Here is a 26609-nt window from a genome sequence, read left to right as displayed (position 1 = left end):
ATGCGCGCAGCCGCCCCACCCACCGCCAAGCGGCTCGACGAGAGTGGGCGGAGACCCTAGCGGGAAGTCAGCCCCTTTCCTGATCGCTGGGCGCGGCAGCCAAAGTGTTTTCAGCTGTCGCCGTCCCTAAGGCACGAACGATGCAAACCGCCACTGCGACACGGATCCTGAGCAGGCAGGCAGGCAGGCCGGCAGGCCCTCCCGCCAACGCATGCGCATATGGGTTACGAAGCTTCCAAGCGTACGCGCCTGCGCGTTGCGATGGTCGGAGGCGCGCTTGCTTGTTTCTGGCAGAAGACTGGATTAGCAAACCGCCAAGTTGCCCTGAACGCTGGGCGCGAGCCTAGCCGCACTCTCCGCTTAATAGGATGCTTATTCGGTCCCGCGGAATCCAGCGCTCTTTGTGCCAGCTTGCTTTGAAATAATTCTTCAGCTTTTTAAAAATAAGATCGTAGGAATGGTTTCTACATGGAGACGCTGTTTGATTCAGAATATCGGTTACATTGATATAGAAGTAGAAAAGGGCAAGAGTCCAGTAGCACCTTAAAGACTAACAAGAATATTTTCTGGTAGGGTATGAGCTTTCGTGAGCCTCAGCTCACTTCTTCAGATACGCTCATACCCTACCAGAAAATATTCTTGTTAAGTCTTTAAGGTGCTACTGGACTCTTGCCCTTTTCTACTACTGCAGACAGACTAACACGGCTACCCACTGTGAATTGATATAGAAGCACTTTCTTAACGGTTGTGCTTTTTAATGGATAATGAACGGTGGGTTTTCTTGCACTGGATTTGTAGGAGTACAACTGAAGTGAAAGCCTGACCCTTGATCTACAAGGCATTCTTGGTAGACATGACAAATTGCTATTTCCTTACTGGGAAATTCACCAACTCATGAAAGCCAGGTCTTGGCAAGAGGCTTTCAGTTTTATCTCACAGCCTCACCCACTTCCTGCATTGCAGATATTCTTGTCTTTCATAGCATGAGGAAACCGGGAAGGAGAGATTTGGAACATTCATAAAAACTACTAAAAAGGACCCTATCCACATAGACATTTCCCAGTCATCATAATGCCACAAATGTTATTGAAAATATTCAATGCATACATTTTTCTAAGGCCAAGGCATTGAACAATTTACAGAAACTTTAACTTAAAATGTTTTGAAAAGCAAAATATACCCATCTACATTAAAACATTTAAAGATCTTGTTAGCCATGTAAGAATGTGCGAGCTCTCAAATTGCCTTTATATCAATTCAGCAGTACTCACTCTATGGTTGAGAGACTCACATTTATCATCAACCCAAAAAGCAACACAACTGTTGTATGCCATGTGTGCCACTCGAAGCACATACACAAAATAAATCTACTGTTAATGTTGAATATATAAAGATAACCCTTTACATTATCAAAGTATCTCTGAACGTGTAGGGATGCCTGTCTCCTCCAGTCCTGAAAACCTTTCGCCCCCCCCCCCCGGTTCCACAAACTCAACTCCAGCGCCCCCTACCCTATCCAACAACACACTTGAAGGGGCCCACCTCTAACACCCCCTTGCTGCCCCACTGTATCTTAATGCCCCCCTACGTAACCCCACCGCACCCCAGGGGGTGGTACTGCCCACTTTGGGAACCACTGATCTAAAGTGAGAGAAAGGCCTTCTTTGTCTCTCTCCTCAGCATGTGGCTCACAGCTTACCCTCCAAGCGGGTGGCAGCCGTTTCAAAATGCAAACCAGAAACCCTACTGGCAACCAGTTGCCCAGTGTACATGTATTTGCAGAGGCTCAGAACTGGAAGATCTATGCCAGTATATGCTGGTTTGTCTTTTATATCTTGCTCCAAGACAAAAATTCTTAGGGATAATATTGGCCAAGTTAGATCACTGATTCATTGTACATTGAAAGAGAAAGTTCTGTCTTCTCCTTGCAGACACGGAGCCAGCTGTCTCATATGAATTTGCCCTCTTTGCTCTAGCCACAAAGAAAATTCGGGCCAGGCTGGCCCAGTGAATTAAAATTGATTAGAAGTGAACTGCAAATCCCATTTACATGTGGTAAGAAATGAGATTCTCTGTTCCTAAATGTGAGCTCTAACGAGGCAAGTGTTAAAAGATGCAACTCTTAAGTTATGGGCAGCTGCAGTTTTTGGTTGGTTAAATGTTACATAATTTTGATTGTACACAATGTTTTATGTTCAATACTTTGATAAGTTTCGGCAGTTTAGATAATTTATTTTTCTTTCTTTGTTTTAATTAGGTACTAAAATGTAAAAGTATTCAAAGATTGTTACATGATTTTATAGCGATTGTAGTCTAGTTTTGTAATAGCCTTTGGCCACATGCAATAAATCTGAACCTTGAACCCTACTGGGCAATTGCCTTGCTTCCTTTCCTGGAACATGGAGCAGGTGCCGCATCAGGGAACTCCATTGAGTGTACTAGATATTTTTCCAGGGTTTCATGTTTTAAGTCCTGCACCAGTTCTCAGAACAAACCTCCCTCTTCTTTTCTTTACTCTGAAATAAGAAATATAGCCATTTTTTTTAAATTCTGGAAATCTCAAGCTTTATATAAAGTCAGGCAGTGGGATTATTGTTCTTTTGCAGTTGTAGAAAAGAAGCACATTAATTCTCACTGTGCTGTAGTCTACTGTAGGGAATGTTGGATTTACCGGGTGCCCTTGGGCAAGTCACGGTTCATCAGACTAACATACTTTACATGGGTGTGGTAAGGATAATACAGGATGAGCTCATAAGTGTCATCTTGAGTATTTTGTAGTAAAGATGGCATGCAAGTGGGAGTAGTACATAAATAGTTATTCTAGAGGAGGCTGTGAACATGATCCAAGTATACAGATTATTGGTACAGCCAATATAATATGGGGTGCCACTCACCAAAAAAGAAGTGCCAAAGTATGAAGGGAGATAAAATAAAAGTTAAGAGATCTTAAATGAAACCAACTGACACCTACAACATGAGAAAATTTACTGGACTCTCATTTTTTCTCATTGTGTGGGTGTCAGTTAGTTTCATTTAATATCTCTCCACTTTTATTTTGTCTCTCTTCGTAGTTGGTACTTCTTTTTTAGTATTATGGCTGGGGACCTTAAAAACTCAGTGGCCTTGGAATCTCTGAACCTCTGAGTGGGCATGCTCAGTAGATGCCCCCGCCCGCCCGCTTCTGCTTTTCTCTGTGACTGCATAAACCTGAAAGGCTGGAAATAGGATTAAAGAAGACTAATTCCCATTTGGTGTCTCAGAGCGAAAAATGCAAATCACCTGTTCTCAGAGATGGGGGGGGGGGGAAAGAATGTACTAACAGTTTCCAGGAAGTGACTCATATTAGATATCCACTGAGCATAAAGGAACAATCAGGCCCTCTCAATGACTGTAATCCATTTCAAGATAATCCTAAAGCATAAAGCCGTGTTAAAACAAATAAAGGTTATGGCCAGGCTCTGACACTCAGACTTCCAGGACGCTGTTCATAGCATTATGTACAAAGGATGTGCTTTCCTTCTCAAATACTGAACAGTAAATACTTGTGATTCTGTTTCATGAACAGAACATTTAATAAGATGACTCTGCCTTAATGGGCTGTAAGGATGGGCATAGTGTGCTGATGCCTCATCTCTACACCCTTGTCCGTATCACAGTTCCTCCTGATTGGTATTATGGGTGGTGGCTGCTAAAATCAGGAAGAAGTTATGACAAATCAGAAGACAAGCACAACACAGCTGCAAAAACAGAAAAATACTGCTTGTGATGAACTAAATGCATGTTTTACAAACCCCACCCCTGTTGCAAATGCTGTAATCACACATGCCTTTTCAAATGTTAAGAGGCCATTCCTGTATTAACTTTAGCAGTAAAATACTTCACTTCTGTATTGCTCGTCAGTGGATATTAAACTACGTGCTCATAATTAAAGAAACATTTCCCCATACTGATATCAGTAGTGGCTTCCTCATATGCTCTTATTTTGAGGAAGGGCATATGAAAAAGAAGCTGAATTTGAAAGAGGCCTACCGTATTTCTGCTTGGGAGTGCAGAAACGGTTAATGCACCGTTTCAAACATCTGAAAACATTATAATCGTAATTTAACACTTGTCACTGCCAGACCAGTGCTTAGTCTATCTATCTAGCACACTTTTATCTTGTCCTCCCTCCAAAAGGTCAGAGGAGCATATATGTCTCTCCCTTCTTCGTTTTATCCTCACAATAACACTGTGAGATATGTTAGGCTGAGTATGTGTGACTAGTTCAAAGTAACTCTGCACACTTCACAGCTGGACTGGGATTTGAACGCGGGTCTTCTACACCCTAATCCGTCACTCTAACCACTACATCACACTGGTTTTCACATCCAGCAGCAGTACATTGGCAATGCATACCTGTTCACCTGTTTCGTGTTACCTACTAGTTTCTTACTATAACCAATTTTGCTGCCATCACAATTATAATTGTTTTCTTGCATGTGATTATAGAGTTAGGAAAGAGTTTGGAACCTACACATGTAAAAGTCAGTCATTCTTTACTAAGAGAAACATTTCCAAAAGAAAATCTATATTTTTGGTGTCAAAGATTGGCCCCATTTATTTATTTGCGTAAAAATTATATCCTGCATCTTTTTTCTTTTCTTTTCTTTTCTTTTTTACAAAAATACAAGTTACCTTGTATCACACAGCTTATTCTCTTTAATTTTCTGTGGTTTCTTGTTTTGATCAATTCCTCCCCCAGCCTAGCATATCTTCCCACAATCTTTCCCTCTGTAGCAGATCGGTGTCTCAGATGTATTTCACAGAAAAAAACTGAGTCTTAGGAACAATGATTGAACACTCGATGCGGAACCTCGTTCAGGAAGCTTTTCAATAGTGCTTAAAAAATCTTTTCATAGGATGCCAATTTAAACACCCTAAATCAAAGAAAAGTACATGGTTTTCATCTTTCTCCTAGGTGAGGTTTTTTTTGCTTCACCAGATTCTTAACTACTTTAATTGCAACCAAAACCAAGAAGTTCCTAATTTGTTTCATGCAGTTTTCTACAAATGCTCTAGGACAGCCATACATGAATACATGATTCAGTGTCAGTGCCATAAACACAATTTGGTGGATGAAAGCAACAGGATGTATAAAGTTTTGAGTAGTTATATGTATTTACTGAAGTCCTACTCATCTGAGTCTTCATTCTCAAGAGCCTTGAATTTATTTATTTTTTTTACACCAGGGAAAATTACCATGGAGATACCATGGAGATCCTTCTGTTATTTACAGCCCAGCATCACTGCATGTGACCTCTGCTTATGAATCATAGCTAGGTGATAGATGAATAACTTACTGTCATTTTCATGAAATCTAGAAACTATTGTTCACAGCTCCCTCTTCCTAATGACCAGGACAGCCCAATGGTGGGCTATTTACAGCTGGCTTCATCTTTGCTGTGGTGGTGGCAGATGAAGTGCCTGAGACCTTAAGGAATGCAAAACAACTCAGGTCAGCTTCAATGGCATCTTTTCCCTGAAAGGAACTGCATGGGATTTAGCCAGGCAAAGCCAGGACCGTTTCAGAAAACCCTGGTAAGTAGGCAGTTGAAGGTATATAGCTGAGTCCTGGAGTAGTGAGACAAGCTATGGGTTTCAGCACACCTCCCAGTGTTTCAATTCATACAGTGGAAAACCCAAAAAGGGTGAACTTATCAAACAAGATTTATTCCTGAGGAGTATAAAAGGCTCAGGGCCCCTAGGTTTAAAAAATTTCCTCAGCAGCAATGAGCTGTACAAAGAAAACTTTCTTAAGATCCCTTCTGTAGATCATCTTTACAATTTTTTTTGCCATTGAGTCACAGCTGACTTATGGCGATCCCATAGGGTTTTTCAAGCCAAAAGATGGTGGTTTGCCATTGCCTGCCTCCTTTGCATCAAAGGAGGGGGGAAAAGGGTAAAGGGTGGTTGCGAGCACAAGATTTTTGTCCTAAGGTCATTTTCATCCAGTGAAAAGGAGGGGGGCAATTTCACTCTCAAAGTTAAACATCACCTCTTTTTACTTACTGCGACTACTCTTAGGAGATTGATTTGTGCTATCCAAAATATCATAAAAACTGCAACAAGATGATTCCACTACTTAAAGCACTAAACCAAAACCTTTGTACAAAACCAAAACTTTTTATTTCATAAGCAGCTGTTCATGAGAAGACGAAAGCTTGCATCAGATATGATGATTTTGCTGTCTCGAAAGAAAGGCGTGTCACGGTTTGAGTATACTGCAGGTTTTGAGCCTGGAACTTCAGGAATGTGAGGTAAGAACGGAGCCACTGTGTGATGCCAAATACTGGCTAAAGGAGAAAACCAGCTAGGCAAAAGATCACAGCAGGTCATGGGTTCCCTCAGACCCCTCTTGAAACTTCCAAGGTGAGCAACATGATTCTGCTCTTTTTTCAACTCCATCTGAACTTATTTTGTAAACAAAAGTAGTAATAGGTCCTTTAAAACATCCCCCTAGAAATCTAAGAACTTGTTTATACCATCTCTTACCCTGGAAGTCTCCTGGGACCTTGCCAACTTGACTGGGAAGAAGCCAACTCAAATACATAGCAACACTACTGTATACAAAACTGTACAGGTGATTTATCAAGTGTTTGGTTAGGGACAGCTAACCTGCACTTCTAACTGCCCCAAGGCACCAAGAAGAAGAGGAGTTGGTTTTTATACCCTGGGTTTTTTCTACCTTTGAAGGAGTCTCAAAGGTAGAGAAAAGCGGGGTATAAAAACTAACTTTTCTTCTAAATACAGTTTCCTTGGGAGGGATCAGTAGACAGTAGATACAAACTGTAAGAGGTTGTCTCAGAAGAAGAAATTTTTAAAAAATGCTAATCAAGAATCTGTAATTTATAAACCTACGTTTAAAGTGAATGAATGTTCTTTTGCCAAATGTAGAAGTAGAAATCTGAGTATATACAATCACTTTGCCTGGAATATGAGTCCTTTATAGATATATATCTTTGATAATTTGGCAATTAAGGGGCTGCAGTAAAAACAAACGAAAGCAACCCTGGGCTTTTTTTCTGGGCTTTTTTGCTTCTCTTCCAAATATTTCATGCAAATGTTATCTTAATGGGTCTTCATCTGCGGCAATCATCACTAACTCAGGCATAGTATAAGCGACAAAGTAAGAGCTTTGTGACTAAATCAACCCTTGGATCCCCTTGCCACATAAAGACATCTGGTAGACTCTGCCTAACGGTAATCTCTGATACTACCTGGTCACAGAAACAACAGCTGAATAAGTTCTGTGTAAAGACAACTAATACTGATACTTGCAGGAAACTTGTGATACCATGAAGAGGCCTTATCAATACAGAGTTCTACTTTCAGGAAAGAAATGCTTTCTGACGCAGTCTACCGTACAAGTCTGTATCATGTTTAGTAATGTTTAACACTAGAAAGAAGCCATCAAAATTAGTTCTAAGTTCATGGAATCAAAGTGTTGTGCTATAGGGGTATTCTACATTTGGACTGTAAACCAGCTGATGCAGGAGTAAGCTGCTGCTTCGCCTCAATTCTGCTCACGTCCAATAAATTTCTATCACGTTACTCACAAGAGATAGGATATATTATACAATGACTGTGGCCTAACTGGGGCAAATATCAGTAATCTCTACATATGGTTGGTCTCAGTTTTTTCTTCTAGTATCAAGTATGCCAGTTAACTGGAGGGGTCTGGAGACCAAGTCCTATGAGGAAAGGTTGAAGGAGCAGGGTACATTTAGCCTGAAGAGAAGACTGAGAGGGGATATGATAACCATCTTCAAGTATGTGAAGATGTCATATAGAGGATGGTGCCGAGTTGTTTTCTGTTGCCCCAGAAGGTCGGACCAGAACCAACGAGTTGAAATTAAATCAAAAGAGTTTCTGTCTAGACATTAGGAAGAATTTTCTAACAGTTACAGCGGTTCCTCAGTGGAACAGGCTTCCTCGGGAAGTGGTAAGCTCTCCTTCCCTGGAGGTTTTTAAGCAGAGGCTAGAAGTAGAAATCTGAGTATATACAATCACTTTGCCTGGAATATGAGTCCTTTATAGATATATATCCTTGGTAATTTGGCAATTAAGGGACTGCAGTAAAAACAAACAAAAGCAACCCTTGGATATTCTGGGCTTTTTAAATTTGCTTCTCTTCCAAATATTTCATGCAAATGTTATCTTAATGTGTCTTCATCTGCTGCAATCATCTCTAACTCAAGTATAGTATAAGCGACAAAGTAAGAGCTTTGTGACTAAATCAACCCTTGGATCCCCTTGCCACATAAAGACATACTGATACTTGCTGGAAACTTGTGATACCATGAAGAGGCCTTATCAATATAGAGTTCTAAGTTCAGGAAGGAAATGCCTTCTGACTCAGTCTACCATACAAAGCTTTTAAAACTTTGCCTGGAATCTGTCAGCAAAGCTGATTCTATGACCTTAGGCAGATAATGAGAGGCAGGGCATCTTGACCATCTTCTGGGAATGGAGTAGGGGTCACTGGGGGTGTGGGGGGAGGTAGTAGTGAATTTCCTGCATTGTGCAGGGGGTTGGACTAGATGACCCTGGTGGTAATGCATAGTTGCCAAGCAAAGTCAGGTGTTTCACCTGCAGGAATAAAATAAGGTGAATGTAAGCATATGCCTGTATCATTTAATGAAGTTTTTTAATAGGTTAAAAAGGTCTTTGGAGACAGTGTATTCTTTACTGTATAGCCAGAACATTAATGTAGCCATTAAAAACAAAAACACGATAGCAAGGCAGTGTTTGTGTATAAAGTGCCATCAAATTGCAGGTGACTTATGGCAACCCCGCAGGGTTTTCAAGGCAAGAGATATTCAGAAGTGGTTTGCCATTGCCTGCCTCTACATAGAGACCCTGAAGCAAAGCTGTCAGGCATTCCTATGAATCAGCAGAAGAACAATTCAACAGAAAGCCACTATGTGCACAGTATATTCCCCTCTCCTTGATGGTGTCTCATCCAAGTACTCTTATATGCCATTAAAGGTTTATTATTATTATTATTATTATTATTATTATTATTATTACTAACCAGATTCTAAGAATTCCCTTTGTCTGAAAAGTCGCTTGAAATGTAACAGAAAGCACTTCCATCCAAGAAAAAGCATGACGCGTCAGAGTAGCATGTACATTTTTGACTCTTTGTGAAATTATGAAAATCATGGAAATTAGCCCAATTGCCAACCATGCAATAAAAGATGAGCTACTATAGATGAGAAAGCGGATCAGATGGGAAGTAAGCACCGCTTAGGCTGGTGAATTATCAGAATGTCTTATAAAATTTTCTACTTAAATAGTTTTTAATATTTAGAACTTGGAAGTATATAGATGATTTCTCTGAATGTATTATGAGATGGACATTTTGAGGCACAGGACAAACAGTGGCAAACAAGTATGCCAAATAGAGGATACTAGCCTTGATTTCTTCCTGATGTGCTTCATTTCTATGCACAAGCAGTTTTTGAACATGGGCAGGCATTCAGGTAACAACTGTATCATGCTATATTATAAGCCAGGGTTTTCAAAATAAACTAGTCGTTAAGATAAGCATCACCCATACACATGGTTCTTGCCATGGCCTCTTCTATACCATTGTTAGATTTATGTTTACATAATCACAGCCCATTTTCACTCAAGAATCTACAGGCTCATCAAACCTTACATTAAGGTCACCTATTTATTTAAAGCATTACAGTGTTATCATTGTGCTACAACAATCATTTGCCCCTGGATTTTCTTGTGCACACCAGGAAAATCAGGTTGTGAATGACTGCTCTAGTATGAGAGTCAGTGATGTGTGGATACAGCTTATATTACTTTGTGGAATCTTAAAGCAGCTTTCCCTTCTAAACTCACCTGAAGAAATACGTTTCTCTACTTCGAGACTGGTAGAAGGTGAGAGTGCGGTAAGCGTAGTCATGGCTTCAAGACAAATTACAGGGAAAAAGTAATTTCAAAATTGTGCAATCATGAGCAGAACCTTCCTAGCCGTCAGGCAAAGTACAGCTACCATATTTTTTATGCCTTTGGAGTTACCTTACTTGTCTAAAAAGGCTATCTATTGGTCACTCCCTCCCCATTCTTTTCAGGGGGGAAAACGGACATTGGGAAATACTGGAATATATTTAATACTTTCCCATCAAACCTAAACTTTTTTTTCCTGCTGTAGCAACATCAATGTATCACTTATAACTTAGCACATTACACTGCACTAATCAGCATATTTGTAGAAGTTAAAAATACTGTATAATGTTGTCTACAAGTGGTGTCTTCTCTGTATAACATTGAAAACACTTTAATAATTTATTGAAACGTAACATTTTTATGAATGATTTACATGACTGACAAATGATCTCACTGACTATTTAATGAATTTCTTGCTGAGAAGAGCAGTTTCACAATAAGGATGGGAGGCAATAAAACTTGTGTGAGGATCAACATGAATGCGAAGGAATATGATGAAGAAATACTAGGAAGCAACCTGTCAAACAATGATGAAGAGATCAACAAACTATTGAAAAAAAATTCCTGTTCATGACTGGTGAACAGGACATGAGCCAAACTAGCAGGTATTCATAGTTAATACCTATAACTTCCCAAACGTTTTTCTCAGCATCATTTGACAGAAGGCAGGCATTAAAGCAATTGGGCTTAGATCTTATGAACAAGTTCTCTGTGTGCTAGATAGCTTTTGCCACAGACCACACTTACTCTACTGCAATCACTTCTGTTTGCACAAGGGCCCACTGAAAATCTTGCCAAGCTTGAGTGGTAAAGGAAATGCACTCCGCACCAGAGTCTATCTATTGCACATGAAACTCATTCATAGGATACGAGCATTTTACTTTAAGACATAATGATGCATGCTTCAGCCTAAATGTATTGTTTCTTGAACAACAGACACAGAAGACAGCCAGTGAGGTTTAGTAGTTGAAGTTCTGGATTAGGACCTGGGAGGCCCAGGTTTGTATTCCCACTCTGCCATGGAAGTTTGCTGGGTGACCTTGGGCCAGTCACACACTCTCAGCCTAACCAACCTCACAGGGCTGTGGTGAGAATAAAATGGAGGATAGAAAGGCAGGCTATAAATAGAGTAAATAAATAAATAGTTACCTTTACATTCAGGAGCAGGGCCATGCCAGATTCCTCTTACTTTATCTTCAGTTGTACAATGAATAGAAGCCTCTCCAATAAGTGAAAAGCCATTTTTACATTTGTAAGTTACTGTTGAGTTATAGGGGAAATTCTCAGTACTTGCTCCTCCATCATGAGTGCCATCAGTGATGTATGGAGGAGAAGAGCAAGTGATTGCTGAAAGACATCAAAGCACTTCATCAAAATTAACAAAAGTTTCTGCTGATTGACAACCAACGTACAACTATTTGACTATGATTTTCCTAAATGACAGTGGGGTGAAAATAGCTTTTATTTGGGGTGTATTCGCTATCCAAAGCCAAATTCTGATGTATCGTGGGGTACAACACCCCCCAATCTGGGTTTGATCGCTGAAGTCAGCATGTTTCAATCAGACCCAGCTGTAAATACCAAAGCCTTAAACACTCACTTTCACATGAAGTAGAATTTTCGTTTGTTGAAATTCCCTTCCATTTTTGAATATTTAAAACAGTTTTTCCCCCTTTATTTTTATTTATTTACATTATTTATGGTTGGCCTTTCTTTCTGGGACTCAAGGCAGATTACACCAAATAAGTCAATATAATCAACTCGGTGGGACATCCAATAGACAATGCAATAGAATTTGACTTGTAGAAATCTGGAGAATAACCAAAGATGAAGCACAGTGTAAATATTAAGATAACACGTTGAACGAAAGCAAAAATTATATAGTAGGAATCTGTTTACAGCAACAGATAGCATGAACTATACAGTTAAGACCCTAACCCTTTACCCCAAGCTTCTATTTGAACCATATTACAGTGCAGCCCTACTTTCCGTATAGAAAGCCCTCTTAAATAATTCAGTTTTGCATAGTTTGCAAAAAGCCAGGAGGGTGGGAGCCTTCCTGACCTCATCAGGATGACTATTCCATAAGGTCGGGGTCACAACAGAGAATGAATATGTACAGGCATTTGTTGATGCAGAATATCATAGGGTCACTTTTCTGTGAAATGAGGGTGGGGCTGTACATCTCCAGAGCACTCAACAATGCTTCCCTAGATCAGAAACTGATGAAGGGAGCTTTGACTCTTGAAAGCTTATACCACCCCCCCCAAAAAAAATATTGTTGGTCTGTAAGGTGCTACTTGAATCTAACTCCCTAGACCAGTGTTTGATTAAAAAACTTGCAGGGTATTTTCTACTCCAATATTTACAATATATTTACATTGTATGGGTTTTAAAAAAACCTACTGCCCCAACCACACCCCTTATCTTGGGGGGAGGAACAACCCCCAAATCACTGGGTTTTTCTGGTGTTATTTTAAACCCCAAATGCTTTTTATTCACAGGAAAAATTACGGTGAGCAATAAGTGACTGTGAGATCAATCCTAGGCAGGCATACTCAGAATCCTATTCAGGTTTGTTCAGTGGGGCTTACTACTCAGTGTACTTAGTAGGGTAACACCATGGGTAACACCATGGGGACCCCTGCAATAGCCCACTGGGTGATGCAAGGTGTGTGGGGGGCCATATAGAAGGAGCCCATGCTATGTTTGTTCCTCATGTCAGCTTTAACTCAGTTTGCAAAGGTTTACAGTTGGTGTGGGGAGAAGGAACAATGTGCACTTCACCTCTGGGGTCTAGGGCTTCTAACACTAGCCCAATAATGTAGAATGGACTGGCATCGCAGTGGCTCATATCAGAGATGTGGTGTTGAAAATAGAAAATTGTACTTAAAAAAATTCTAGTGTATTATTTTTCTGCAGAAGATTTTCTACTGCTAAAAATTCATTGTTTCTTAAAAGTTAACAACAATGGATCGATGTCATTGCTAATACAATACTTGGCAAGTTGTACTTAATTATATTAGTGAAGAAGATGGAGCATGATGAACTGCCTTTGCTCACAGCCTTATCAGTAAAACCATCCTTTAGTTCAGGGGTCCCCAACCTGCTTGAGCCTGCATGCACCTTTGGAATTCTGACATAGAATGGTGGGTACAACTACAAAATGGCAGCCACGGGAGGCAGAGCCAACCAGAAAAAGGCTGCTGCAGGAGGTGAAGCCACATACACAGAGGAAGCCCAAGTGCAGGGGAGAAAAGGGGCAATTAAAAATACACTAGGAGAGAGGGGTGAGAGATAATAAAACTAACACTGTGGTGACAGTTGTCATTGAAACGATGTAATTTGATTTATTTTAGCCTCCCTAGCTGATCAGAGCTTCAGTGGCCAATCAAAATCCCTGTTGGGCAAAAGCTCTACCCGGCTCCACCCACTTTCTAAAAACACTTGGTGGGTACCAATAGCCAGTGTGGTGAAGTGGTTAAGAGTGTCAGACTAGTATCTGGGAGACCCAGGTTCAAATCTCTACTCATGCCATTGAAGCTTGTTGGGAGATCTTCAGCCAGTCACACTCTCTCAGCCTAACCTGCATGACAGCATTGTTGTGAGGATAAAATGGAGGACAGGAGAATGATGTAAGCTGCCTTACATGCCTATTGGGAAGAAAGGGGGTGTATAAATTAATTAAAGAAAGGTGTTGGCTGGCACCCATGGGCACCATGCTAGGGACCCCTGCTTTAGTAAAAAATAATGTATTTGAGTAGTTCTGAATCAGATTTACTCTGTCTGATGTGGAACTATCATTCACAATTCTTTGTGCTACTATTTGTGACTCAACCCTTTTCAGTGCCTGTTTTTCCCCGTTTAAATTTAAACAATTTTTAAGCACGTACTGTATTGTCTTTAAATTTTTGGAAGTACTGCCAATAAAAATAACTTCCACACAAAGTGTGAAGTTTGTTTGAACACAACACTTAAAAAACACTTGATTTTTTTTGGTCCTTAGTCCAATATCTCCATTAAATTACTCGTTGAAATTGGGAAATAAAATTATTCCTTTTTAAAAAGTTTTATTTACTAAATACAAGTCAAAATAAACAGGATAAAGCAAATCAGGCTGTATTTAGGGCATTTTGGGAAAAAATTCAATGCCGTTTTCTCTGGAAACCACACATCATGGTGCACATGCCTCTGGAGGGAGAAACTTACGCTGGCAATCTGGAGTCTCCTTGTTCCATTTGACAGTATTATTCTTCATTAAACACTTGGTAAAAGGGGATCCTATTAATCGGTACCTAAAGAAAAAAGAACAGTCCCACTTATCTTTCTGCCTTTAATAGCTTGTTCCTATAAAACACACATTTTCCTATTATAAACCAAAGGAAATCTTAGCTCAAATAGTATGTTTTTGAGGATTTCTCCCACTAAAACTACAGGCATGAATGAGGTTCCATCCATATTAAGCCATTTTTTGTATGGACCTTGGGCCAGTCACATACTCTCAGCCTCGACCCTGGCAAGTATTTGGATGGGAGACCTCCAAGGAATACCAGAGACGTGATGTGAAGGCAAGACAATGGCATACCACCTCTGGATGCCTCTTGCCTTGAAAACCCTACGGGGTCGCCAGAAGTCAGCTGTGATTTGATGGCCAAAAAAAAAAAGCTCAACAAGCTGATCTGTAAAGGTTTGTGCACATAACCCAAAAAGGTTGCAGGAGGAGGAGAAAGTCATGCCCCATGGACAGAAATTCTTCCACAGAAACACTCTTTGGGATGTAACCCATCATTCTTGCATCATGAACTGCAGTGCAGTTGCCTCTATTTATCTGTAGTAGATTTGCAACTATTTAGATAAAACTATTCCCTGCTTATTTGCTTCTGAATCAAATTCAAGTAATCCATTACCTTTAAAGCCCGGAAAGCTCTGAGATCAAGCTACGTAAAATGATTATCTTCTCCTGTCTCAACTGACACCAACGGAAAGGAGAAACAGAACCAGGTACTATTTGCATTTTTCCCAATCCTTTGCTTGGGTTTCTTTCTCCTTCCTTTTCTTCCTCTTATTACATTTTAAAAGGTAGCTCTAACATTTTCAGGGGGGCTGGCTGGCTGACTGTAGTAGATTTTATGCCTGATCCAAATTTGATGTGTTAGTTGCATTTTACTGTGTTGGCATCAGAGGCCAGAAGATTCAGGCCAGATAAGGCATGCCGTGCACCCACATGCAGCCATTGTGATACTCACTTGATGTGCGGCTGGTCAATTTGGCATTGACTTTGCCAAATCCAACATGTGGTGCATCCTACCATCTGGGATATCTTTTTAGTTCACACACCTTACAGTTCCCCTATTGGTCCACCAACAGCAGCCATGTCTTCACTGTTCCTGGACTGTTTGAGATCATTTTAGGTAAAATTGCCCAAAGGCATCCCAAAAGCTGGCATTGGCCTTGTCAATGGCTGATATGTAACGAGCATCGCATAGTAAATTTTGGGTTTTATAAGCAAAGCAAAACAATCCTGGCCACAATCTAACATAGAATTAAATACAAATTTCAATGTGTGAACACACATTTAATTCTGTGTTGAGTCCTCTTTGGTTTACGCTCCCCAGGTACTTGTGACTATTCAAACTAATAATTGGTTAAGGAAAATAAGTTGGCAGTGGAGAACTTTACTTTCTAAATAGTATATATATTTGATACTGATGGGGGAACAGGGATTTGCTACAGTCTCCTCTGCAGTTTCTTTGTGAAACATCTAACAAGGACACTCAGAGAACTAGATCAGAGGTAGGGCTGTTAAAAGATATTCTTTTAATTCCTCTTTATACAATTTCTGCTTGAAATCCAACAATCTTTGTACTTTTTAAAGGGAATTTGGAGCCATTTTCTAATTAATTCCAGTTTGGTCAAGCAGAAATTCAAAGAGGAGGGGCAGGATGGGGGGCTTTGAAAAATGGCAGAATTTCACTGTGTAGATGCTCAGAGGCAGGCAATGTCTTCCATAACCTTCCTATCCTCCTGCCAGAGCACCACCCTGTGGTGTGTAACATAAAACAACTGCAAGGGCTAAAGTTGCAAAATAATGCATTGTTTTCTCTTCAAAGAGAAATGAAAGAGAAATCCCTCCTTTTAAAGAGAAAAAAAGAGAATTCAAGGCATCAATGGCTATATCTAAAAAAGTGAATTTCAGAAAAAGAAATTCTCCTCCCCATACCACTAATTAGAGGTTTATTTTTTAACCACTTTCTACATGTTTGATGACATTGTTTTACTGAGAAGTCTATTGCTGGGAGATACATGGGAACATAGGTTGTTTCTCTCATAACCCTTTTCCTCTGCAGAAGAACGTGTGTGTGTGCGTGTAAAGTGCCATCAAATCACTGCCAACTTATGGCAATCCCAGCAAGGGACTTTCAAGGCAAGTGAGAAGTAGTGGTGGTTTGCCATTGCCTTCCCTGCAGAAGAATAACAATTGAGAAATGATTTTGTGCATATATGTTGTAAGCAGGATCACCACAATCCTTTTAATTACTGCGATACACTGAACTTTTTCTTGCAAGAGACTCAAACTGCAAACATTTCACAACTTTTTTTCCAGTACAAAAGTTAGTAATTTAAAACGAGCTCACATTATGCCCTTAAAAAATCCAGCATATGAAGGCATCACATTTTTATTAGCGGACACGACACCTGTTGTTTCCAAACATGTGGCAGAATTTCTGACAATTGTTATTAAAAATAAAAATAAAAAACCAAGAGGGTTAGGAAATAAATAAATAAAACCACCTGAGTCAACTTATAGATACTGGGTACCAATAAATAAAAGGGAGCTGGTGTTAGTTGGTGTTAGCTGTGGCTCTTATCTGTTGTCCGGAAGAGAGTATTATTACAGCGTTTAAACTGAAGAGTTTTGATTTGATAACCATGTTTTAGTTATATCGTTGTATGTGAGACCCTACTGAGCGAGATGGAGTACGTGCATGCACTCTTATTATTATTATCATGCCAATAAAGGTGACTGAAACTGAACTGAATTTAAAACAAGAAATAGAATTCTGCATGAACCTTCTTTATCTTCTGCAGGGAATGACTTGCACCAAGTTTTCCCAAAGGATCTATTATCTTATGACAAATCCTTTGAGCTTGAAAAAAAATCAAGTAGACCATGGATTTGTTTTATTCCCCCAAGTTCACTGATACTTTGATTTCATAACACAATTCTGTATCTCAGCTAGTACAATTAACTCAATACATACCCATCATCACAGGTGAAATTTACTTTTGATCGATACAGGAGATCAGTTATAATAACAGCTCTGCCATTTTGTGGTTTTCCTGGATCACCACATGATTTTCCTAGTGGAGAACAAGATGAACAATTAGCATACTAGACTGGAGTATGGCATTAACTGAGGAACAATTTAACACTGGCCTGGGATCAGAGAAGTATGAAGAATGCATATGCAACCACCTCCCTTTTCAAGAAGTACTACACAGTGAGAAAAATCACACTCAAAACTCTAGGGAATTTTAGAAGCAGATACCAACACAGTGTGAGTAGCTGATGTTGGTACTGGTGGTGATAGGAGCAGAATGACCCTGTTGCATTTATACAAGCCCGGATAGCCCAGGCTAGCCTGATCCTGTCACAGCTCAGAGGCTAAGCAGGGTCAACCCTGGCAAGTATTTGGATGGGAGACCTCCATGGAATACCAAGGTCATGATGTGGAGGTAGGCAATGGCAAACCTCCTCTGAAGGTCTCTTGCCTTGAAAACCCCAATATGGGTTGCTATAAGTCAGATTTGACTTGACAACAACAACAAAATATTGTGGCTATGATTTTCTTTGCAAGAAAATATCGTGTTCCAAGACACAGAAGAAATTTTAACTAGTGGTTCTCAAGTCTCATCCTGGAGATCGATGCTCAAAAAGCAGTCAGCTTGGACTAGATGTGGGGGGGGGGGACTAGATGCCCTATATAGCCCCTTCAAACTCTATGATTCTATGATTTAATCCAATACAGATTTCAGTACATTTAAATCAACTGAAATTAATGGCCATCAGCATGCTTAACTCTATGTTGTATTTGTGTATAGTCTTTAAAACTTTCATATCTGGCTACAAATGTTTTCTTCACTATTAAAACTTTTGGTTCAATGTTTTCGAGTACTTGTTAACTACATATTATATTACTATGCTACCACTCAAATTCCTAAAAACTACAGTCATTTAAGCACTATTGCACCAATTTCTAAACTTGCACATAAAACAACGTCTTCTGAAATTCTTAGGTGTTTTATGCATGGTCGCTTAACCCTCCTTTATTCCCTGTTTCAGCTAGGATCAAATTTTTGGTTATGCACGTTACCTCATTCCTTGGAAGCTCAATGCTGCTTCAACGCAAAACGAACCTGGCTTTTCCCATTCCTCTTCTTTCCTGAATTAAACCATGGATCCTGGCTCATTCTGGAATCACTGAGCGAGCGTACAACTTTCTTGGGTTGAGCTTTGGCCCACCCTTTTCCAACCCCCTCTTCAAAGGCAGCATGCTGATAGCCAAACAGAGGAAGCACAGAAAATTGGCTTCTCTCACAGCCAATCATGAACCAGTGTGTAAAGTGGCAGGGATTCAAGTGCTTCCTGCTACCTCGGAGCTCTTTCTGAGCAAAAGAAAGGCTATTTTAAAACGAGGCTTGGATTTCTCCACCCCCCTTCTTTCAGATTGCTCCGTTTTTTGTTTTTAAAATGCTTTTTTATGCGGCAGTTGGGTTTGGTGTTAAGGAAATCTTCTCTCGTGAGGTAAGCCAATTACAGAGCAGCATTTAAAGGGGTGGGACTTGATTTGAACTTGGGAGACTGCTTTTTTGTATTCATGCCTCCATTAGCACACAGTTTCGTCCCTGATCATTCCAGTCAATGCATACAGTTTCCCCCAACCTGGATTACTTGATCCTGGCTGAAATGGGGAATAAAGGAGGTTAAAGCGACCATGCATCAATGACCTTAATGTCATAAGACTTGTGGCTAGAAAGTATTGTAGGCAAAAGTAGCTCTTGCATTGCTGTTAGCTGCTGAAATAGTATGCTAACCTTTACAAAAAACAGGGACTTCTGACCAAGTGTTATTCTGGAAACATGTAATAATAACAGGACTCATTCCAGGGATGCTGTCGTATCCTCGGCTACAGACATAGGTCACATTGGTCCCAGGTGGATAGTAAGTGTTCCCCGAGTCCTCTGGCTTTGGATGAGCATATCTAAAAATGAATGGTTCAGGACAACTGCCTGGCAACAAAAGCAGACAAAAAAAAACTGTTAGGAAAGACTATACAAAGCAGCTTTCCTTTTTGTTGTTCAACCCATTTCATTATGACACAGCATGTTAAACAATCCATACTTCAGAAAGGTGGTTATGTACCTTTGTTAATCTCAGAGCCAGTTTGGACACTAAAAGCTGCCAAGGCCTCTTAAAGTTGAATGATCTCTGGCCTGACTTGATTGTGTCCAACTCTTGGGTTGGCATCATGACATTACACTGGTTCAATGGAATGTTTCTAAGAGAATTCTGTAATCATTCAGGCATACTCCTGCACCTGCTAGAAACTCCACATCTTCTCTCAGCCTGAGGGCAGGGTGGCACTTCCAAGCAGGGTATAATCACCTGGCATAAACACATGACAAACTTTGTATGCCCAACATGCCCCTCCTGACCCCCACCCCTAGCCCAATTCCTTGTTTTATGTATTTAAAACATTTATATCCCACCTCTTCAGAGATCTGCTTGAGGCAGCTCACAAAACAGAACAAGGTAAAATCATCAAAACATTAGATCAAACCACACAGTACCTAGCCAATAACACCCAAAACATAAAAACGCACCAAAAAACCAGAACATAAAACATATGTGTGCCATCAAGCCGCAACCAACTCATGGAAACCCCAGGACCATGGGGTTTTCAAGGCAAAAGATGAGCAGAGGTGGTTTGCCACCGCCTGCCTCTGCACAGCAACCCCAGCCTTCTTTGGTGATCACCCATCCAAGTACTAACTATGGTCAACCCAGCTTAGCAGACAAGCTCAGGATAGTCAGGGCCATTCAGGCTGCTGTAAAACATCTAGCATTCTGAAAGATTTTCTTAACAGCCGTCAGGCTAGAAACAAATTGTAAACCTTATTAAGAAGACCATGGCCCTAATTAAAAACCTTAGATGAAAAAGAAATGTTTTGGCCTGCTGCCTAAAAGAAAGGAGGGTAGGTGCTAGGTGAGCCTCAAAGGGGAGAGCATTTTATTCCCCAATGTGTCTTCCAAGACAGTGTTCCTTCCTTGCCCTGGGTTCCCAGAATTCATGAGGAAACCACAAACTCTGAGAAACACCCAAAATAGCAGTTCCCCATAAGTACTGCAAAACTGCCAGAACAACCAAATAGGACAGATTCAGAAAATGACAGGAAACATACATGTGAGATATAGTGGTGAATGAACAGAGGACATGAATCAATTCCCAAGTCCTGTGTTACTGAGACAAGGGAAATGGAAGCACCTCCCCTTTCACTGTTAGGATAGATAGAAGTACCCCCATTCCTGCATCAGCAGCTTGATAAACATGGAAAGTTCGTAAATGGTTGAAATGAAAGGATACTCTTCTGAAAGAACACACATTTTAACAGACTGCTTGAGTGCTCATGTAGATAAGCATCTATCCTAAAAATATAAAGCTGCTTTAAAATAAGTCAGACAAGTGGTCCATCTAGTTCAGTATTGTCTATTGAGAGTGGTAGTGAGCTTCCCAGACTTATTGCCTGACATCCTTTACCTGGAGATATTAGGCCTTGAATGTGTGGCTTCTGCAGGGAAAATATGTGTTCTGTCATTGAGTTATGGCTCCCCCCATCCTTATCATCAGTAACATTGTAATCCATTCTTACGATCTAAAACAGTTCCAGTGATGAGGATAAGGTTGCCAGCTTCAGGTTGGGAAATTCCTGGAGATTTGGGATCAGAGCTTCGGGAGGGAAGATACCTCAATGGGGTATAATGGAGATCACCCTCCAAAGCAGCCATTTTCTCCAGGGGAAGTAATCCCTGTAGTCTGGACATCAGTCATAATTCCAGGAGATCTCCATCTGGAAGCTGGCAACCCTAGATGAGGGACAAGTGTTCTGTTCATAATGGAAACCCTATAACAGGTAGTATGGTTGTCACAGAAAGCTAGCGTGGTGTAGTGGTTAAGGTGTCAGACTAGGATCTGGGAAACCCATTGGAAGCTTGCTGGGTGACCATGGGCCAATTACACACTCTCAGCCCCAACTCTAGCTAGTATTTAGATTTGGATGGTAGACCTTCAAGGAATACCAGGGTCGTGACGCAGAGGCAAGCAATGGCAAACCACATCTGAATGTCTCTTGCATTAAAATCCCTTGGAACATTTTATTAAAATTCTTAAAGCGAATAAAATCTGGGGATAAATTTCAGAGATGGATAAGCAGTATTTATTCTAATCAAACGGCAAGACTTTTGATTAATGGAAAATTGACAGAGGAGTTTCAAATCAATAAAGGAACAAGACAGGGTTGTCCCCTTTCTCCATTACTGTTCAATATTGCATTGAAGGTCCTGGCATCTGAAATAAGAAATGACCAAAAAATTTAAGATTTGAAAGTAGAGGAGGAAGAACTCAAACTTAAATGTTATGCAGATGATGTGGTACTAATTTTGAAAAATCCAAAAGCCTCAATAGAACATTTAATGGAGCAAATTGAACTGTACAAGAAATTCTCAGGTTATAAAATAAACAAGTTTAAAACAAAAATATTATTGGAAAATATGGACAAACAAGGGAAAGATGAGAATCAAATAAAAACAGGCTGCAAAACTGCTGAAGACCCGGTGAGATATCTTGGAATTAAGGTTATGGGACAAAATCTACCTTATTTAAAGACAATTACCAAAAGGTATGGCCGCTGGTTTCCCAGCGCTACCATGGCAGCGCCACCCAGGGACACCAGCTGGACCTTCTACCGGCATCCTACTGGTGCAAAGCCCCACACTAGCTTCCCGGCGGGCGTTCCTGGGGCATGTCAGGGGGCAGAGCTGTCCCCTTTTGCCCTGGGATGCCGACAGGGAAAACAGTGTTGCTGCACCAGCTTTTTGCTCGTGCCTCACTGTTCTCAATGGGGCAAAATGCCCCATTTAAAAAACAGAAAGCCTCCGAAAGGCTTTTTAAAACATTTTGGCGGCCAGGGAATGGCTTTGGAGGCGCCTCGGTCACTGTCCCCGGCTACCGAAGGCTCAGGAATGGGCTGTAATTGTCCATTGCAGCAATACTTACCACATTTCTGAAGGATAACAACATCTGTACTGTGAGAAATTATAGCTTTACCATACCATTTCCAGGATTCTGAAAAGCTACCATTTGCATAACTGTACAATGTGCAGTTTCCTGTTCATCAGATCCTATTTCCTTTTGCTGGCACTTATTCATAAAGCCCTTCTAGTTCTATGGTTTCTAGGTTGTTGTCCATATCTCAATATTATGGCACTGTACTATTTCATGGGCACTTTTCAGACAGGAACTCCTATGAATGAGTTCCATGCATGCTAGATGTGCTCCACAGCAGAAACTACCTAGTGCACTTAGAACTTGTTCATAGGATCCAAGCCATGGATTTGCCACAAGAAAACAATATTACCATGTACTTATATAAAGAAACTAATTGGACACAATAATGTATAATGTTTTATGCAATATTTGAATACATCTAACAAGTAGAAAACATGTCCCATTTTTTCATAAACAGAAGCTGATGTGACGCAAATGAGTACAACAACAAAAAAAGGCTTACTTTTACAAAAATCTTCTATGGGTGACCACTGTGAATTTGAAAGGCATGTTGTAACATCTGTTTTCCCATGGACATTATAGAAACCATGTAGACATATGTAGGCTACTACTGTGTCAGTAGGGAACCTCTCTGTCTGAAGATATCTCTGAGGGACGACATTGTTTAATTTTGGAGGAATTCCACAGTCACCTGTAAGAAGCAGAAAATATCATTTTTAAATCACTGAACTTTCTTTAAAAAGTTCATAGATTTTCTTCTCGGTCTGTGGTAATTGTCAGGCCCCTCCTAGTCACGTCAGCCCCTGGTGAGGAAAACATGAGAAGCGACCAGCACATGAGATCAGTTTCTGGTGCACCATGAAAGGCAAGAAAGAAAGACAGATACTGGAGAAAATATCAGTTTCTTATCTACTTTAAGGTGTGAAAAGGGGGGAAATCAAATGCTGGAAAAAGCCAAAAGACAGAGGGAAAGCTGGTATGTACGAAAAACATATTCACTATCTGATAAATCAATAAATTCTAGAGAAAAGAAATATGATTGTATAAATAAACTTATTTTTATTAGTTTAAAAGGATTTCTTCAACCATTTGTTTCAGGGGTATTTAGAAACCCATGGCAACAGTGTGGCTCATCTATGGTGATTTGTTCTACATCGTTTTGGTCATATTAAAAAATTTAACACTTTTTGAAATTGGTTATTCAATATTTTCTTATGAAATATTGGGCTGCAATGTACCCCTTGATCCAAGTTATTTTGTGGCCGTGGTCAAAAGGACTTTTCCCAAGTAGGACTTCTGATTGGCCACTGGAGGTCAGATGGGATGCTCAGAGAAAAAAAGTTGCTTCAGAGGCAGCTGCAGCAGTGGTATAAGGATTGCTGCTATATAACAAAGGAAGTTGCCACCAACCTTGACCATTACCCTCCTTCGAACCTCTTCAAGCTGGGGGGAGGGGCGGGGAGAGAGAGAGAGAGAGAGACAAGCCAGCAGAGTTGTTCTCTCGCCAAACATTTCTACAGCCCAGGATCCCAGCAAAGGAAAGCCCTCTGTTTCCTGCTGGCTTCTTTTCCTCCTGAGCTCCACCACAGCAGCTAGGGTTACCAAGTCCCTCTTTGCTACCAGTGGGAGGTTTTTGGGGCAGAGCCTGAGGAGGGACTTTTAATGCCATAGAGTCCAATTGCCAAAGTGGCCATTTTCTCCAGGTGAGCTGCTCTCTATCGGCTGGAGATTAGTTGTAATAGCAGGAGATCTCCTGCTATTACCTGGAGGTTGGCAACCTTAACTGCAGGCCAGGAGGAAAACAAACCAGCTGGCATATGCAGGGAAAGAAGAACTCTTATTTTCCCACCCAAACCTGCAGGCTACCTCTCATCCCAACCACTGCTGCTGCAGCCCAGGACAAAAGCCAGCTGTCCTGGAATTTCTTTAGGCACGCTGGGTCACCCCAATGGTTGAATCTGGAAACAACCACACCCAAGCCAGAGACTCCTTAAACAGAAGACAGAATTTATTTTAACATGCACAGATCCAAGAACAGAAGGCACAAGGACCCCTGGTGGAGTTTACACATTGCATTCATAGAATGCGTTTACACATTGCATTTATTTATACTATACTTTGTTACAAAACTGCAACTTTGGAGAACTAACAAAGGACTCGTTTAACTACTAGTGTCTGGAAAGCTGGCTTGCTGGAGCTCTCCTCAGCTTGCGCCAATAATTAAACAGGGCTTTATAACTACTAATGGCCTGACAGGCCTGTGCTGTTGCTATGAGGTGTACATAACCTGCCTGCTTCAACTAACGGCAGAGCAGCCATTTCTGGACTTCACTTTATCAAAGCCAACTAGCAAGTGCACGAAAAGAAAGCCTGCAAAGTTTCTTCACCTCCTGAGGGCTCCTGCAGCACCCATGAACACACCTATCTATGTTGTGTTGCTTTTTTTTAATCTCTCCCTTCCCCTTGTTTAAAAAAATCCCGTTCTCCCCTGCATTTAAGAACACACACACACCTTCCCCTTTCCCCCCACCTCTTGAGCTTCCTCTTTAAGTAAATGTGTGTTTTATTCTTTTAAAAAAAACAACCCATACAGTTTTGCTTCTTTTCTGAGACACCATGTATATGTAACACCTGTAATGGCACCTCTCTGTAGTGTTCTGAGGTGGCATATATTATGCTGCCCCCTTGCCTTCCTTAGCATTTACTACTCATTTTTGCTGCCACCAAAGGCTCTCACCAAAGGATCTCACCTTGCCACATTAGACTTCTTAATTGAATCCAAAGAACAGGAGGGCTTATTTGATTGAGTGTCAGCATGGTTAGCGTGTGGGGGTGGCTTTGAAGTAAAAAGGGATCCTTTACTCTAAATAATCTGTTGTTTTCTCTTAAACATAGAGTTTATTTAGGCAAATAACAGCATAACTGTTTCGGTACAGCAACCCCGGTGTTCCATGGAGGTTGCCCATCCAAACACTAACCAGGGCTGACCCTGCTTAGCTTCTGAGATCTGACGAGATCAGGCTAGCCTGGGCTGTTGTGTGTGTGTTAAGTGCCGTCAAGTCGCTTCCGACTCATGGCGACCCTATGAATGAAAGTCCTCCAAAATGCCCTATCTTTGACAGCCTTGCTCAGATCTTGCAAATTGAAGGCTGTGGCTTCCTTTATGGAGTCCATACATCTCTTGTTGGGTCTTCCTCTTTTCCTGCTGCCCTCCACTTTTCCTAGCATGACTGTCTTTTCCAGTGACTCTTGTCGTCTCACGACGTGACCAAAATACGATAGCCTCCGTTTAGTCATTTTAGCTTCTAGGGTCAGTTCAGGCCTGATTTGATCTCTAACCCACTGATTTGTTGTTGTTTTTTGGCAGTCCACGGAATCCGTCACCCTCTCTTCCAACACCCCATTTCAAAGGAATCTATTTTCCTCCTATCAGCTTTCTTCACTGTCCGGCTTTCACACCCATACATAGTACTAGGGAATACGATGGCATGAATTAATCTAGTCTTGGTGGCCAGTGACACATCCTTGCACTTAAGAATCTTTTCTAGCTCCTTCATGGCTGCCCTTCCCAGTCTCAACCTCCTTCTGATTTCTTGGCTGCAGTCTCCCTTTTGGTTGATGGTGGAGCCAAGGAACAGAAAGTATTGAACCATCGCAATTTCCTCATTCTTAAAGCCTGGGCCGTGACTTACCCCGAATTCCAGCCAGCAGCGCAAAGAGCACGAGGAGCTCGGGCTCCGCGCGGGAGAGCAAAGAGGCCGGCATTGCGGCGCGCGCCCCACGCCCACCGGCCTCCCCTCTTCCAGCCCCCGGGGACGCCGGGAAAGGGACGGCAGGGGCCGCGGGGTAAGCGAGGCTGGGGCGGATTCCTTTGCTCGCCTCGTAGAAACGCGCCCCAGAGAGAAAGAGGAGGAGGAGGAGGAGGGCAAGGGCTGCCCTGAAGCAGCCCGGGGTGGAGTCCCGAAGTCGCTCCAAAAGCTGAAACGGAAAGAAAACAAAAAAAAAAAGAAAAGAAAAACCACGCAATCACTCTCCTTGGCTTAGAAAAAAAGCGATCGTTCCTGTTTTCTGGGTTTCCTCCCCACTTCTCGCGGACGCGAATGCTGTTTTCTTCTCCCCCACCCCCCACCCCGAGTCCTGGGGGTTCATTGCCAGGGTGACAAATTTTGGAGGATGCAAACTGGAGAAAGATCACGTGTTCATTTTGGGCGTGAGGTTGGAAATTCCATTCGGGTCACCTTTACGGAAACCCGCCGC

The 26609-nt window shown here is 41.2% G+C and overlaps 1 protein-coding gene across 1 annotated transcript; it reads right to left on the bottom strand.

Annotated features, from left to right (window-relative positions):
- Positions 1-224: 224 nt before the first annotated feature.
- CD55 (CD55 molecule (Cromer blood group)) lies at positions 225-26117 on the bottom strand. Its single transcript, XM_056844839.1, has 8 exons — positions 26045-26117; positions 22855-23043; positions 19102-19296; positions 17268-17367; positions 14215-14300; positions 11155-11352; positions 9898-9963; positions 225-433 (listed from the first exon to the last, which is right to left on the bottom strand). The coding sequence occupies exons 1-8, from the start codon at positions 26115-26117 to the stop codon at positions 225-227; spliced, it is 1116 nt and encodes a 371-aa protein (XP_056700817.1).
- Between the last annotated feature and the right edge of the window lie 492 nt (positions 26118-26609).

The sequence above is a fragment of the Euleptes europaea genome, chromosome 2 (assembly GCF_029931775.1).
Source record: "Euleptes europaea isolate rEulEur1 chromosome 2, rEulEur1.hap1, whole genome shotgun sequence".
NCBI lineage: Eukaryota > Metazoa > Chordata > Lepidosauria > Squamata > Sphaerodactylidae > Euleptes > Euleptes europaea.
Note: the sequence above shows the minus strand (reverse complement) of the source record. Positions and strands in the feature narration are given on the sequence as shown.